Raw genomic sequence first — 13,269 nt, 5'->3', positions numbered from 1 at the left:
TGAAAACATCTACTAATTCCCAAATGGGAGCTGTAAACATACGCCTGTTTTTACTTGCAGGAGAAGTGTGGTCATTATCTTAGAACGTTTACTTCTTTCTTGGCATATGTATTTAGTCAATGAATGATTAAGAATGTTAAGAGTTACAGGAAATCTTCAGAGTTCTTAATGCAGATCTTTCAGCATAGAGATTGGATACTTCCCAGATACCTCACATGTAATATTTTCCCCTTCAAGGTATCTAAAAAGGTTGCAGACTTGATTCTTGAAAAGCAGCCTGCATATGTTAAGGTAAGATAATGAACTTATGTATTTATATTGTAAATGCCTTCTGTGAATTATTAAATCACACCAGCTAATGTTACTGTAATTCAGCTTGATCTGTTTTTTAGGCACAATTGTTGATCATTCATGTTGTCAGTGGGAGAGTGTAGTCTTTAAATTCTTATATTCTGTGGCTGTTTTACTTAAGTCATGTTGATACCCATCATCAGTGCACTTAGATGCTTAAATCAATATAGTAATCCATTCCAAATCAACCCTATTTTTTTTTTTAAAAAATGGCAAAATCAGTTAAAAGCCCTGTCCAAAGAACACTGCTACTACTAATTACCAGAGGAATCAATGAATGTAACAAAAGGGCATTCCATCAGCTCAAACAAGCCTCTGAAGATGAAGCAAACTACTTGGTCAGTGGTTTTAAAAGCTTCCTATAGATCCAACAAATCTAGCATTGACTTTCCAATTGACAATCCAAAAGTAATTGTGTGGTGTGTCCAGTAGGAACTAAATTGTTACACTAAAGTCTAAAACAAGACTGATAGGAATCAAGGACACAAGACTGAGATGTCATGGGAGCTGCTCCAACATAATCATAATAAGATGCTCCAGAAATGGGAGGCTATAGATGAGGTAGCAGCTGGAGGGGGCTTGAGCAGGAGCCTCATTACTGTTTATGTTGAAGGATGGCTTGCACCTTGCTTCCATGAATAAGGCATTAACCATCCTCATCAGTAACAAATTCCAAACTTTCCACTGGTCTTTACCAACTCATGAGAAGTGTGTCCAACAGAGAAGTAAGTTGGACATGGCACTTCCAAGAGACTTCAATGAGCAAAACGGGGTTAAACCCTAGAGAAGATGATAGCTTTAATGCCCTCTTATTCTGATAGCGCTCTCATGAGATTGGTCAGGTCCGCCAGGATCTGGTTCATCTTTTCCGCAAATCAAAGTGAGGATTCCCCAAAGAAACAAATTAAACCATGAGAGTCAAGGAAACTTGGATTCACCATTTTGCCAATCTAATGTAGATTCTAATGAGGCCCCCATTACAGTAGTATTGAAATATCCACATTCTGAAGAGTTGCACTGGATGAGATTTTGCTGAAGCTGAGGGAGAGGACAACTAACCTTCTGTTCCCCAGTGTAAGAATAACCCATTCTCAGTCTTTGAGTTAGTGTATTGCCTTTGCTGCTGACACTTCAGCTTTCTTCCTTGTTGCTTCATCATTTGCAAAGCTTCTGTAAACTGTGGTGACTCTTGGGTAAGGCATAAAGAGAGTGGGTGTCTAGATTCTAGCCTGTCAATATTTCTTGATAAGACATTGTTATAGTATTACACTGAAGTACTGGTAGAATGTTCAAAGGCTGAGGGCCATAGTCAGTTGGAAGTGTCAGATGAGATAGGTCCATCAGTATCCTAGAGTGAAACATTAAAACAGTTTCTCCATCCTCACAGGAGTATGTCCCTAGCCTGACTTTTCTCTGGAAGAGGAGGCGATCTGACAGTGACAAGTATTGTCTTTTCATCCCAAAGTTAAAATCCAGAGAGTGAAACTATAATTACATGTGTGAAGGAAAACTATTATTAATTTATCCCTATCTGACACCTTATATGAAACAGAAGCATTTTCATTTAAAAAAAAAAATTTTTTTTAAAAAGAGGCTGTTTATGGACAATTGATGCAGACTCTGGCAAGGAGTTTCTGTTTTGGATCTTGTTTATTTTCTGTACACAACAGTTTCACTACTACAAACCCTTCCTCATCCATAATTCCATAATGTTCTTCTGATATCTTGTTAATTTTAAAATGGCTGCATTACCAAATGGGGTATTGTGCGCACACACATCATTAAAAGTAGGCATTCATTTCATATTACAGCAGCCTTTTAATGTGGCTTGAAATAGTACTATGTATGGATTTATACAAGAGTGCACAGTGCTTCAGTGGTTCCAAAGTGGTTCCAAAAATCTATCAGGCCAATAAGAGGCACTTTAAAAACTCCTTAGTTGTGTTAGTCAATAATCCTGTTTAAAAAGTCTGAGCATGTTAACTGCATAGCTAGGGCTCCTCAGGGGCTATTTTTGTCTCTGGATTTAGTATCATGACTTTTAAAATAGGGTGTCCTATCCTGCAAATGTCCAAGAAAATCCTATCTGAGGGGCTGAGCGCTTGCATTCCCACTGACTCACTGGGATGTATTTAATAATTGTGTTCCGTACTTCATGATAATAGGTCATATTTAGCAGAAAATCCTATCCTTGCTTCCTCACCCTGCACAGGTTCCCCTGGAAGTGAGTGCATTTCCACTGCATGGTTGGGAGGAGGTCACAGAGGTGGTATGCATCCCCTGTATAAAGTAGGGTCCTGTTTTGTGAGAACTTCCTGTGGGGACTAATCGGGAATAGACCGGGCCAGTGGATTTTCCATTCTGCAGATTCTCTGGTGTGTTCTCCCCTAGAAGAGGGGCACTTTTTACCCCCCCAAAAAAGGAGGACTGTTGCAGCTTCTGGGTTGAAGTGGCACTGCAGAGCCACTCCATATCTGGTTGAGGGAAGGGAGTACATCTGCCCAGCTTCTCAGTCTGGGTATTGGACTGAGGGTTTTGTCCCTAGGAACCTAATAGCTGCACTCCATCCCAGTCCCTAATCTGTGCAATCTGAGTGTGTCCAAAGGATAAATTTTACTGAATTCAGACAGCCAGAATTATTTCAGTTGAATGCCATCTATTAGATTAGATTTATTATTAAATGCATTTCTGCATGAAAAAGGAAGTCATGACCCCCTGCAAAAGTCTTAGCTATTCAAAGCTTTTTTAAAGGGGAGATTGTTAGGTACAATGGGAAGCAATCTTTGAATAGAATTTAAGCCATTGCTCAAACCAGGATCTAGTTTCTGACTTTTCTAAACCAAAGACCTTAGTAAGGAAAGAGAAAACTTTTTGTGTGAATGCAATAATATCTCACTTCCATAGTATATCTTTGATTATTTTGAGCAGAAGATGGTGTTAGAATGACCTAGGTTTTAAACTGGATTTAACTGGTAAGTTAGATCAGGTCAGATTTTAAAATTAAATCAGATTTTGTATTGTAGAATTTTAAAGTAGAGGCCATGCCCTTCTCTATGTTTGGAAAGTACCTGACACATTTTGAAATACAGTGCTGTCGTGGTGTATGCACACCCTGTCTCTCTTTAGGGTAAATCATGGGTGTGGTGTCACCATGGTTACAGTTTACCAGACTGTCCTTGGACTCAAGACTGTGTGGCTCAATGGCCAGAGTCAGTATGGCTGCCCTTGGATTCAGGACTCTGTGGCCTAATGGCCAGAGTCAGGGGCCACCACCTGGGGTGGGGGAAAATGATGGCTGGGGTACTGGGCCCTCCCTGCCACCTAGTCAGCGGGGATACTACTGCAACATGCTGACTTTGCTCCAGTTGGGTTACAACTTGCTCCCCACCTGGGGCCACTTGCTACTCTGTCTCCTGAAGCTGTGGTCCATATGCTGACTGGGTCTCTGCTCCTTGGCACAGGCAGCTCCCTGGGACTCCGACTCCAGTTGGTTGGCTGTAGGCAACAGGTCTCCTATCTGGTTCTTGGGATCCCTGTCTCCTGCAGTCAGTGGCTGTAGCGGCTCCTGGTTTGGAGCCTCCACCAAGTGTCCTTCCTCCTTGGTGTTCAGCTTAGACTGAACTAGTCTGCTCCCTTTTATACTGGAACAGCAGTTGGAGCATGCCGAGCATGGTCTGGCGGGGGCGGGACTTCCTCTGCCCATAACGTGACATTAATCCTTGTCTAGTGCACACCCTGTCACAAGTGCAATACACATTTTTAAAATGTTCAGTTTTTCTTGTATATAGGGTGTGTGCAAACCTTTCTATGACGTATTGCCAAATAATGAGAAACTAATAGCTGTTTAAATCCCTGGTGATTATTTTTTAAGAGCCCAAAAATATCTTAGGAATTTAAAAAAATAATTTAAAGCTGCATTCCTTGCCCTGAAGAGGTCACAGTCTAAATTCAACAGGTTACAATTAAGGGTCATTGCAAAGTGATATGTACTGAATTGCTCGTGAATACCCAAATATTGTGAAACAAAATGTTTTGTACAGCATATTTGCCTGCTTTGCCAGTATCTGGTTTATTAATGCAAATTAAACTTTGTGCGTGTGCCTGAAGCTTTTATCATTCCATTAGGCTGAATTTCATTAATGGCAATAAGAATATTCTTGTGCTAATGTTGCAATATATCAGTAAAGCAAAAGTATTTTTATGTTGTTTCCAACTTCAGTAAAAATGGATTCCAAATCTGTTCTGAAGATGCTTGTTTTTTTGTGGGCGACTGTAAAAGTGTTTCTGCAGAACCTCTAAATTGTCTTATTTCCCTTTATGGAAATGCTAACATCACATTATGCCATCAGTGCTTTGGCCTTTACTGATTAGGTGATTGAAATGTATTTTAGTTTGGGAGTAGATTATAGGTTTATGTAAATTACTTTGAGATTGGTGAGAGCATCTGATTTGTTTTACACAAAATGCATAATTCTTGGACGAGTAAATTGAAATATTGCTTCTCTGTAGGAACTTGAACGAGTTACATCTTTACAAACTGGTCTTCAGTTAGCTGCAGTCATTTGCACAAATGGAAGAAGGTATGGTACATACTGAGTGACACACTTGTCTGCTGTTCAGAGATTGAAAGGGAATTCATAGATTCATAGATATTTAGGCCAGAAGGGACCATTATGATCATCTAGTCTGACCTCCTGCACAATGCAGGCCACAGAATTTCACCCACCACTCCTAAAAAAGACCTCACACCTATATCTATGCTATTGAAGTCCTCAAATTGTAGTTTGAAGACCTCAAGGAGCAGAGAATCCTCCAGCAAGTGACCCGTGCCCCATGCTACAGAGGAAGGCAAAAAACCTCCAGGGCCTTCCAATCTGCCCTGGAGGAAAATTCCTTCCCGACCCCAAATATGGCAATCAGCTAAACCCTGAGCATATGGGCAAGATTCATCAGCCAGATACTACAGAAAATTCTTTCCCGGGTAACGTGGATCTTACCCCATCTAAAAACCCATCACAGGCCATTGGGCCTATTTACCATGAATATTTAATTACCAAAACCATGTTATCCCATCATACCATCTCCTCCATAAACTTATCGAGTTTAATCTTAAAGCAAGATAGATCTTTTGCCCCCACCACTTCCCTCGGAAGGCTATTCCAAAACTTCACTCCTCTGATGGTTAGAAACCTTCGTCTAATTTCTAATCTAAATTTCCTAGTGGCCAGTTTATATCCATTTGTTCTTGTGTCCACATTGGTACTGAGTTTAAATAATTCCTCTCCCTCTCTGGTATTTATCCCTCTGATATATTTATAGAGAGCAATCATATCTCCCCTCAACCTTCTTTTAGTTAGGCTAAACAAGCCAAGCTCCCTGAGTCTCCTTTCATAAGACAAGTTTTCCATTCCTCGGATCATCCTAGTAGCCCTTCTCTGTACCTGTTCCAGTTTGAATTCATCCTTCTTAAACATGGGAGACCAGAACTGCACACAGTATTCCAGGTGAGGTCTCACCAGTGCCTTATATAACGGTACTAAAACCTCCTTATCCCTACTGGAAATACCTCTCCTGATGCATCCCAAGACGACATTAGCTTTTTTCACAGCCATATCACATTGGCAGCTCATAGTCATCCTATGATCAACCAATACTCCAAGGTCCTTTTCCTCCTCCGTTACTTCTAGTTGATGTGTCCCTAGCTTATAACTAAAATTCTTGTTATTAATCCCTAAATGCATGACCTTACACTTCTCACTATTAAATTTCATCCTATTCCTATTACTTCAGTTTACAAGGTCATCCAGATCCTCCTGTAGGGTATCCCTGTCCTTCTCTAAATTAGCAATACCTCCCAGCTTTGTATCATCTGCAAACTTTATTAGCACACTCCCACTTTTTGTGCCCAGGTCAGTAATAAAAAGATTAAATAAGATTGGCCCCAAAACTGATCCTTGAGGAACTCCACTGGTAACCTCCCTCCAACTTGACAGTTCACCTTTCAGTAGGACCCGTTGTAGTCTCCCCTTTAACCAATTCCCTATCCACCTTTCAATTTTCCTATTGATGCCCATCTTATCCAATTTAACTAATAATTCCCCATGTGGCACAGTATCAAACGCCTTACTAAAATCTAAGTAAATTAGATCCACTGCGTTTCCTTTATCTAAAAAATCTGTTACTCTCTCAAAGAAGGAGATCAGGTTGGTTTGGCACGATCTACCTTTTGTAAAACCATGTTGTATTTTGTCCCATTTACCATTGACTTCAATGTCCTTAACTACCTTCTCCTTCAAAATTTTTTCCAAGACCTTGCATACTACAGATGTCAAACTAACAGGCCTATAATTACTTGGATCACTTTTTTTCCCTTTCTTAAAAATAGGACCTATGTTAGCAATTCTCCAATCATACGGTACAACCCCTGAGTTTACAGATTCATTAAAAATTCTTGCTAATGGGCTTGCAATTTCTTGTGCCAATTCTTTTAATATTCTTGGATGAAGATTATCTGGGCCCCCCGATTTAGTCCCATTAAGCTGTTTGAGTTTCGCTTCTACCTCAGATATGGTGATGTCTACCTCCATATCCTCATTCCCATTTATCATGCTACCATTATCCCTAAGATCCTCTTTAGTCTTATTAAAGACTGAGGCAAAGTATTTGTTTAGATATTGGGCCATGCCTAGATTATCCTTGACCTCCACTCCATCCTCAGTTTTTAGCGGTCCCACTTCTTCTTTCTTTGTTTTCTTCCTATTTATATGACTATAGAACCTTTTACTATTGGTTTTAATTCCCTTTGCAAGGTCCAACTCTACTTGACTTTTAGCCTGTCTCACTTTATCCCTACATATTCTGACCTCAATAAGGTAGCTTTCCTTACTGATCCCTCCCTTCTTCCACTCCCTATATGCTTTCTGCTTTTTCTTAATTACCTCTCTAAGATGCTTGCTCATCCAGCTTGGTCTACAACTCCTGCCTATGAATTTTTTCCCCTTTCTTGGGATGCAGGCTTCCGATAGCTTCTGCAGCTTTAATTTAAAATAATCCCAGGCCTCCTCTACCTTTAAACCCATAAATTCTTCAGTCCAATCCACTTCCCTAACTAATTTCCTTAATTTTTGAAAGTCAGCCCTTTTGAAATCAAAAACCCTAGTTGCAGATTTATTTTTGTTAATCCTTCCATTCAGTTTGAACTGAATTAGCTCATGATCACTTGAGCCAAGATTATCCCCTACAACCATTTCCTCTATGAGGTCCTCATTACTCACCAAGACCAAATCTAAAATGGCATCCCCTCTAGTCGGTTCAGCAACTACTTGCTGAAGGAATCCATCAGCTATCGCATCTAGGAAAATCTGAGCCCTATTATTATTACTAGCACTCGTCCTCCAGTCTATATCTGGGAAGTTAAAGTCTCCCATGATCACACATGATAAAATGGTTTAAAAACAAAATTACTCTCCCCCCTCCCAAAAATAAATCCCTTCATTTGCTTTAATATGAACTAATGATTACTTTTATTAGAACTATATCCTATTTTTGATGTAGGTACTAACACAAAATTACTAGTCACTTCCTGTACTTAAGTCCAAAGTGTGAACTGAAAGTTCTGCCTCCTATTGGAATGGACCATTGACCTAAAAACAAACTCCAGATAAAGGATACCTGCACCTTTCTAATTTCTCTTTGGTGTTACTGTAATTGCTGAATTTCACTAGCAGTGGTGGCCATTCAGTGTTTCTAATGTGCATTGAAACCTACCTGTTAGACTATTTGCTGTAAAATTCTTTATTTTGCATATTCGCTAAGACTATTCTGTGCATTGTTAACTTCTACAGGCACCTGAATATTGCAAAGGAAGGTTTTACTCAAGCTAGTTTGGGACTTCTTGCAAATCAAAGAAAACGACAGTTGCTGATTGGACTGCTGAAGTCTCTGAGAACAATAAAAACACTGGTATGTGCAGATTTTTTTAATGGTAAAATATATTTTTCTTAATTATGTAGTTTTCTTATGTCTCTTTATTTTCTGTCAATTTTTAGCAAAGAACTGATGTACGTTTAAGTGAAATGTTGGAGGTAAGTTTACTTCAAACTATTTTATGGTTATTGTAGATGGGAATACATTTGTTTCCATCCTTTTTATTTCTTCCACTCTTATTTCCTAACACAGAGGACAGTTTAAAAAAAAAAAAAGAAAGAAAAAATAAAAGGGCAAATAAAATGATTTACCAGAAATTTTGCTTTTTAATGTCAGAAATACTGTGTATGGGGCACCAACTGCTAATCTACTGGAAGATGCCTGCTATTCTGTTCAAGGCTCCAGTTCTGCCACTGGATCCACATGGGCAGAGCCTTGTAAACATGTGGATCTGACAGGTTGAGGCTCTAATTAGTACAATAAGGGTTCTGTTAGGTCTGTCTTGTTTATATGTGTCTATCCTTTCTGACACCAGTGTTTTAAAGCAGGATGTGCTTTTACTGGGAGGACAAACAGAGGGTGAGGTTTATCTGGTTGCATGTTAGCAGATATTTCTAGTACAGGCAAAGGAAAATATATCAGCATGTAACTACCCAAGATTATGTACTGTACAGGCTCGCTACAGAAGTGTCTGTCAGAACACAATGGATAGGAATAGATTGAGTATGTGACATTCAGCTGTGTTTTTTACCCCCTACCCCTGAATAGTAGGACAGCCTTGCTGCTGTAAGATCTGCTCCCACAGTGGGTGGGGGCAGATAGCAGAGTGTGAGGAAGCTCAAGATTCCAGGATGTATGCACGTTTTGAGAGTTCTATTAATTTTTTTTATATCGTTTAACTTGCTACTTATACTTCTACTTTTTTTTTATATCGTTTAACTTGCAACATGGAGAAATTGGGCTTTCAGGAGGGATTTGAATGAGGAGAGGTTCTGGCTTGGTGAACAGAGCTGGGGAGGGCCTTCCATTCAGAGCATGGAGGATTGTTTAGATGAGTGGAAAATGAAAAGAGGGTGTCATTTGTAGAATGGAGTGGGTAAGAGGATTGCAATAGGAGACAGTTGCAGAGAGGCAAGTGCTGCAGTGCCGGGCCAGCTGCGCCTTTGTCCCCTCTCAGGTTTTTCTGAGTGCACCCTGTGAGGTGACAGGCCCTGCACCTTCACCTGTCTCGGTGTGGAATTCTACAGTTCTCTGACTCTCATAGTGGGTCCCCAGAGTAGAGCACTCTGTGTAACAACCATGATTGCTCAGCAGGTCTGGCTGGGTTTGGCACCTGCAAATCTTTGCTTTTAGAGATCTGACTGGTGGTGAATACAGTGACCCAACACAGCCTTCCTAAATCAAAACATCATTTAATCTCAACAGTGGGAACAAAGCAAACACACCAGCCTCTGGGGACTGGGCTTTAGTTTGCCTCCTTCAGTCTTTGCCTTCGCTCCCTTCTCCTTCAGGGTCCATTTGTTATATCCACCGCAAAGTTCTTTGTTTCAATTTTTCCCACTTGGATTATCCCTCCAGTTTTTACAAGCTGTTGAACTCAATATGGGTGGAGGTAAAACTTCAGAGCTAATGGCAGTTTACCTTTAAGTATTGGTTAACTGGGGTATCTGAAGCAATGGTCCACTTTTCCATATACCTGCATTGGCTCCTGCTTGAATTAACCCCTTATTTTTATTCAGTAAACCTTCACAGTAGGTGTGGAATGTAAAGAATCAGCTATCTGAAATTCCTGCATGGGCCTGCTGAAAAGTCACTGAGCACTTTTTAAATCCTCTTATTCCAAGAAAGGAATTTCTGTCCCCAACAAATGTCAGTAAACGTTAGTACAGACACTGAAACTTTGAAAGGAATTCATTTATCAAAATACGAAGTCTTGCACTCATTACCCTGGCATACCGTGAGAACAAATTACTTGGATTTTCTTTACTCTGGATGCAAGGATATGTGCCCAGCAAGTATAACTGTGATAGAATCAGGTTACCATCTCTGGTGCTCAAGGAGAGTGTTTTGAGCAAAAGATGTTTCATAAGCATTACTAAAAGAGGTCAGCCTTGTGAAAGACTATGCTGTATTGCTCCCAAACTTGGAGATTGTGCCTTGTGGCATTGCAAGAACTGATTATATAACTTAGATTTGTCTGACCTATGGTATGATCTAACGTGCACATATGACTTGGCAGAATTATTTTATTTGTGAGTTGGAATGTTCCATTGCTTTTGACAATTCTGTTCTTTTCCCCTTAGATTGTCCCCTTTTCATTGCACCAGTGTCTTTGAACCGTATACTTTGTGGTTTTTCTTGTTTTGCATCTCCTCATGCATGTTTTCATGTATGGTGTTTAATGTATAACGTTTGCAAAAACAAATAAGTGAAGTGGGTGTCAGTCTACTGAATTTGCATGTTTATATTTTGAAAAAAGAGTTTGCAGCTTCTGAATTTTGAGGGTTTAAAATAAATCTGAGGGCTCTGTGTAGGAAACATGAAAATATAGAAGTATATTCAGACACGTTATAAGCTTTGGAATTGTGCCTACATGGAGAGTTCTGAATCTGACCCATAAGGCCAAATTCATGAGTAAAATGGCGTAATTTAAACATAAGTGGGCCAGATTCACAGCTGGTCAATTGTATATTTAAGTCAATGAATTTACAACATTTGAATATCTGGCTCAAGTAAGTGGGAATAATGGAGTCTAAATTGTTGTAATAGATGTGAGGAGTATTTACTTTTATTTTTAAGTTTGGGACCTACTTTTACTTGCTTTTGTTGCTACATCCTTCTATTCTGGCCATTTTGCATGGGAATTGCATGACTTTAGAGTTCCATCAGGCTTAGTGGGCCAAATTTAGAGGTGACATATAGAGCACTGTAAATTGGTCTAAGCTGATCAACGACTGGAAAGTATAATAGATTGCATAAATTTAGACTTCTTCTAGACTCACCTCTGAATTTATTCCGTAGTGTTTTAAGGGTTCCAGTCAAAGTACTGCTTATATATATATTTTTACTCTATGGCACTGAATAGCTTACTTCATCTAAGTATAGCAGTTTTTAAAAGATGATTGGGATACTGATCTTGTAAGTGTCCTGTCCTTCTGTTATAGTGGTTATGAATAGTCGAACGTACATTTTTTGTAGCTAAATTTGAGCCTGCAGAAGAATGTAGCTGCAAATCGGTATTCTGAAATAGTATCTGATAACAAATGGTTTATATGTTGTCCTTTTGCATTTTTCATTCATAATCAGTGGCTTTGCATTTAAATTCTGTGATGCTCATGATATATAATTGGTGTAATCATTAGAGGAAAAAAGCAGACTCTGGTGTAATATATTAAGAAAACATTCCTCTTCTCACAGGTAGCATACTTACCACAGATCTCTTTAGCATTTTTTTCCCCCATATGGTTCCATTTAATTTTAGTCTAAAAATGTATGTTGCAGTATTTGCTTCAAAAGTTACATTAGCGATCTATATTGCATTTTTTCCTAAGGAGGAGGACTATCCAGGAGCTATTCAATTGTGCTTGGAATGTCAGAAAGCAGCCAGTACTTTCAGACACTACAGTTGTATAAGGTAAGGTTATGCTTTGTTACTAAGGAGGTTCCAGCTTTCAGCTTGTATGCAGTGTTTTGGGGAATATAAAATGTCACCAAAGTGATGTGGCTGTGAAAAAGCAAAGGTGATCCTAGGATATAGCAGGTGAGAATTTCCAGTAGAAATAGGGAAGTATTAATGCCATTGTACAAGGCACTGTCAAGACCTCATCTGGAATACTCTGTGCAATTTTGGTCATCCATGTTCAAAAAAGATGAATTCAAACTAGAACAGGTATGGAGAAGGGCTACGAGGATAATCAGGCCAATGAAAGGCCTGTCTTACGAGAAGGGACTAAAAGAGCTGGGCTAGTTTAGCCTAGCAAAATGAAGACTGATATGGGAATATGATTAAGCTCTCTAAATATATCAAGGGGGTGAACACCAGGTAAGGAGAAGAGCTATTTCAGTTGTAAGAGAGTGTTGGCGCAAGAACAAATGGGTATAAACTGGCCATGAATATATTTAGGCTGGATATTAGTAGAGGGTTCCTAACCATCAGAGGTGAGAAGTCTGAAACATCCTGCCAATAGGAGTATTGGGAGCAAATAACCTAACTAGTTTTAAGATGGATCTTGATAGATTTGTTAACTGGATTATATGGCAGGGTTGCCTGCGGTAGGACTGGACTTGATGACTCAGGAGATTCCTTTCAGTCCTGTGTCCCTATATTTGCTAATGTTGGCTAATTGGTGTCAATTAAATTGCAGCACTGGTCCTTCAGTATCTGGTTAGAAAGGGCAAGTAATACAAAGACAATTTTATGATTCAGTTAATTACACTTTTTAAACCATCATCAGTGATTTTTTTCAAGTAATGAAAATGCCAAGGGATTCTAACCTTTCATGGGCTGCACATTGATTGGTCTGTCAGCATTTTATCCAGCTGTTGTGATTTGTAGATGTTAGGACCTGAAGACCCCAGCTGAGACTGAGACTCTGTACAAACACATAGTAAGAGGCTGGTTCCTACCACAAAGAGTCTACAATCTTAATAGACGAAACAGATGAAGGACTGGAGAGGAAACAGGCACAGAGAGGTGAAGTGTCTTGGCCAAAGTCACATAGCAGTGCAGTGCCAGAGACTCCTGAGTCCTACCCCAGTGCCCTGTTCACTACAACACACTGTAGTGTGCCTCATGCTCATGTTCTTTTGGGGAACATAGGACGCTGAATGACTAAAGTTTTTTGTGCTACAGCATTTCTATGGAGTGAAACTATGAGTGAAATTCTGGCACCATTAATATCAGAGGGAGTTTTGCCATGGACTTCAGTCAGGCCAGGATTTATTAAAATAAATGCTCTGGCTTCTTTCCTCTCCCACATTCCTCCCCTCCCC

General features: G+C 39.6%; 1 protein-coding gene across 11 annotated transcripts in view; it reads left to right on the top strand.

Annotated features, from left to right (window-relative positions):
• The window catches only part of VPS50 (VPS50 subunit of EARP/GARPII complex), a 203,269-nt gene that overhangs the window by 40,084 nt on the left and 149,916 nt on the right, over window positions 1-13,269 (top strand). For all 11 annotated transcript variants that reach the window (XR_012157551.1, XR_012157552.1, XM_073333942.1 and 8 more), the window contains 5 exons: window positions 238-291; window positions 4,861-4,931; window positions 8,196-8,313; window positions 8,400-8,435; window positions 11,829-11,911. Coding sequence is in view for 9 of the 11 variants with exons in the window: in XM_073333942.1 (XP_073190043.1) it covers window positions 238-291; window positions 4,861-4,931; window positions 8,196-8,313; window positions 8,400-8,435; window positions 11,829-11,911 (362 nt within the window). In the remaining 2 variants the exon portion in view is untranslated. The remainder of the gene's footprint in view (window positions 1-237; window positions 292-4,860; window positions 4,932-8,195; window positions 8,314-8,399; window positions 8,436-11,828; window positions 11,912-13,269) is intronic.

The sequence above is a fragment of the Lepidochelys kempii genome, chromosome 2 (genome assembly GCF_965140265.1).
Source record: "Lepidochelys kempii isolate rLepKem1 chromosome 2, rLepKem1.hap2, whole genome shotgun sequence".
Lineage (NCBI taxonomy): Eukaryota > Metazoa > Chordata > Testudines > Cheloniidae > Lepidochelys > Lepidochelys kempii.
Note: the sequence above shows the minus strand (reverse complement) of the source record. Positions and strands in the feature narration are given on the sequence as shown.